Source organism: Aethalodelphis obliquidens, unplaced genomic scaffold (genome assembly GCF_003676395.1).
Source record: "Aethalodelphis obliquidens isolate GAN/ISIS:26980383/991018 unplaced genomic scaffold, ASM367639v1 scaffold79, whole genome shotgun sequence".
Lineage (NCBI taxonomy): Eukaryota > Metazoa > Chordata > Mammalia > Artiodactyla > Delphinidae > Aethalodelphis > Aethalodelphis obliquidens.
Window position 1 is genome coordinate 7159991 of NW_020838023.1, and position 3397 is coordinate 7163387.

The 3397-nt window shown below is 38.3% G+C and overlaps 1 protein-coding gene across 11 annotated transcripts in view; it reads right to left on the bottom strand.

The window, feature by feature from the left end:
• TAF2 (TATA-box binding protein associated factor 2) overlaps nt 1-3397 on the bottom strand; it is an 80846-nt gene that overhangs the window by 120 nt on the left and 77329 nt on the right. For 7 of the 11 annotated variants that reach the window (XM_027092586.1, XM_027092589.1, XM_027092590.1 and 4 more), the window contains one exon: nt 1-564. This exon is cut by the window's left edge and continues 120 nt beyond it. In XM_027092586.1, coding sequence (XP_026948387.1) covers nt 272-564 — 293 coding nt within the window. In that variant the 3' untranslated portion in view covers nt 1-271. Of the gene's footprint in view, nt 565-1310; nt 2078-3397 lie in introns of those variants that run through there. The other 4 variants (XM_027092587.1, XM_027092591.1, XR_003429895.1 and 1 more) reach the window with 3 other exon arrangements.

Sequence of the window (3397 nt, forward strand, 5' to 3'; positions counted from 1 at the left end):
TGTGTGTGTGTGTGTGTGTGTGTGTGTGTGTGTGTGTGTGTGTGTGTGTATTTTAAGGAGGAAACAGGATGAAATGGTTTATTCAGAACTATAAAACACATTTTCCTAATTAGATTTCAATTGTATAAATAATGTAAATCAAATGTTTAGAACTTGAATCTCTATGGGAGGCAACTATTTTTTTTTCCTTTTATCATTCTTTATAGCTGACAAAGCTTTAGTTACATATATTCTTCTGAACACTGAGGAAAAGGTCTCCTTTGTCCCCTTCTCAGTCTGAAAGAGAAGGAGAACGAATAGACCTGCCACTGGCGGGGCTGGAAAAAGTGAAAGGCTCCTTGTCCTTTTCTTTGCTATCATGCTTATGCTTGTGCTTATGCTTATGTTTGTGCTTCTTCTTCTTTTTCTTGTGCTCATGGTGATGGTGGTGATGGTGGTCGCTGTGTTTGGAGGACGTAGATTCTTTAGTAAATACTGAGAGTGGAGCTGCTGCAACTGGATGCATACTCATCTCCAAAGGTGATTGTTCTTTACCTTCAAGATTAAAAACACCCAAATGAATTCCTGTTAATAACAAGGAAAGTGAAATGAAAGTAAGAGGGAGTTGGTGACAGTACAGAAAAGACAATGGATTCCCAAGCGTTTATATCACTTCCATGAAAAAAATCAGGAATGGGAGAAGTATCCAAGTAAGACATCCAATTAGTTACACAAAGGTAAGTTTTCAGCATTGTGACCAGGAAGTGAGTATTTCAATTCCTTGTAGTCTATACAGATTATGATATATACCAGTGTGTTATCCAACCATCTTCTAAAAATTAATATTCAATATTTTAAAGTACTATGAAGTGACAATGACTAGATGTGTGTGTTAGAGATTAAGACTGACATTGGTCAATGAAAACATAGCTCCTTAACCACAGTTCTGCTCTATGGTATTCGGGTGGGGGGGAGATTAGCACTACAGGCATAGTTCGTTTCATTGCACTTTGCAGATACTGCGCTTTTTACAAATGAAGGTTTGTGGCAACCCTGCCTCGAGCAAATCTATTGGAACCATTTTTCCACCAGCATTTGCTCACCTCTAGTCACTCTGTCACATTTTGGTAATTTTTGCAATATTTCAAAATACTTCCACCAGCAAAAAGATTATGACTTGCTGAAGGTTCAGATGATAGTTAGCATTTTTAAACTGAGGTATGTACATTTTTTTAGACACAACACTATTGCACACTTAGTAGACTACAGTATAGTATAAATATAACTTAGATGCAATGTCAAACCAAAAACTTCAGCATGTATTTTATCTCACCTAGAAATGGATCAAATGTCTTTGAAGGTTCTTTCCATTTCCAATGTTCTATCAGCCTAGGAATCTATAATAGTGAGTAGTTCTCAGACTCTAGTGTACGGGAATTTCTTGCTTCCTCCATACCCTACAATTCTTGGGCCATACCCAGAGAATTCTCTCTCTCTATTACTCTAGGTTAATGACACTGCTTTACATGCAGCCAAGTAAGAAAAAAACTTAATCATCTCAGGTGCCCTCCCTTCCAGATCTAGCTGCTTACCAAATCTTGTTTATTCTTACTTACAAGAATCTCTTTAATCTGCCTCTCTATCCCGCCTGCAACTGTACTAATTCAGACCACCTCATCTCATTTGGATCACAGTACTAGTCTCCTATGAACTGGTTTCTTTGCCTGAAGTGTCTTACACTTGAATCCACACTTTACATAGCTTCACAGCAGCGGTTCTCAAACAGGGGCAACTTTTCTCCCCAGGGGTTGTTTGACAATGTCTGGAGACGTTTTTGTTGTCACGATTAGGGTGGGATGGGGGGAGGAAGTGTTAGCCTGACTGTGCGTAGAGGCTAGGGATGCTGCCAAACATTCAAAACACAGGACAGCCTCCTAGAGCAAAGAATTCTCATGGCCAAAAATGTCAACAGTGTTGAAGTTCAGAGGCCCTAGTGCATAGTTATCTTCCTAAAAACAAAGCTATCATGATTACTTGTTTAAAAACTCAGGTAGTTCTACTGGCAGAACAAAATCCTTAGACTTCAGTGCAGCAATTTCTGAAAAAAAATATATTTTTTATTCAGAGTAGTCAAAAAACCAAGCTTTTCACTAAAATGGACTTTAATGCAGTAGTTTCTTTTCCTTTTTAAAAGGTAAATTCTCAGTGCTGATTTTGATCCAATCCGGCCCCAAGCCATGTTTTTACCAAAACAAGCATCACCATAGAAGTTTTCTAAAAATCACTTTCACCACTAATTTTAAGGACAGTTTACAATCTCTCTTGAATTTATCTTATCTTCCACTATTCCTTTCTATATATTCCAGACTAGCCCTTTCGTAACTCTGTGTATTTGTAAATGCTATTCCTATGCTTGGAACGCCCTTCCCTTATTTCTTTTCTGACTTGCACATTCATTTACAAATATCAGGAACTACATGGGAACTGGAAAAACAGGGATAAACTGGACAGATCTCAGTTCTCCTGGAGCTTACAAAGTAGCAAAGAAGAACGAAATTGAATAAGTACTCCCGATTAATAAAAAGACAAAACACAGAGTGAAACAGGAGCACAACAGGAGACTTAAATTAGTGGGGCAGTGGGAATCAAAGACAAACTTCTCCAAGGAAGTTATGTTTAAACTGTAACCTAAAGGAGGAGAAAGGAAAAGAAAAAAACATTTTAGGTTCTTATTAATTTAAAACAGCTTAAATGTCATTTTTGAGGGAAGTTTTCCCCAAACTGCCCAAAAAAATTAGTTCCCACAACATAATACAGACGAGGAAATTAAGACACAGAGAAATTAAGTGACTTGCCCAAGGTGGTACTGGCAAATCTGAGCTACGAAACCAAAGAGCCTGGACTCCAGAGTCTGTGCCCGCAGCCACTCTGCTCATCTGCACATGGCATGGTGCACACTGTCGCACACCTTTTTATCTTGGGGTCTCTTTCATTAGACTCATAGCTCCTTGAGGATAGGGCATCATCTCTGTATCCCAGTGTATTGCACAGCATCTAGCATCCTCATACCTCCACCTCCCCAAAACTTGCTAAATGAATGAATGAATATAACAGAATTATGCAACTGTTGGGTTTCTTTTTAAATAGGATGTCAGGTGAACTTAGTCAAACTAAATGCATTCTGAAGGTCACTGATTTTGAAGGGAGAGGAATAAAGTAGAGAAACTATTATAGACCATTCATTAAACTGGTATGGACTACTGTACCTTCTTTGTGTCGGGCACTGTTCCAATATTTTAGAACAAGCTAATGTGTTACAGTTCCTGTTCGCAAGAATTATTCACATTTTACTACCGCAAAATTACATTTTTTTTTTTTTTTTTTTTTGCGGTACGCGGGCCTCTCACTGTTGTGGCCT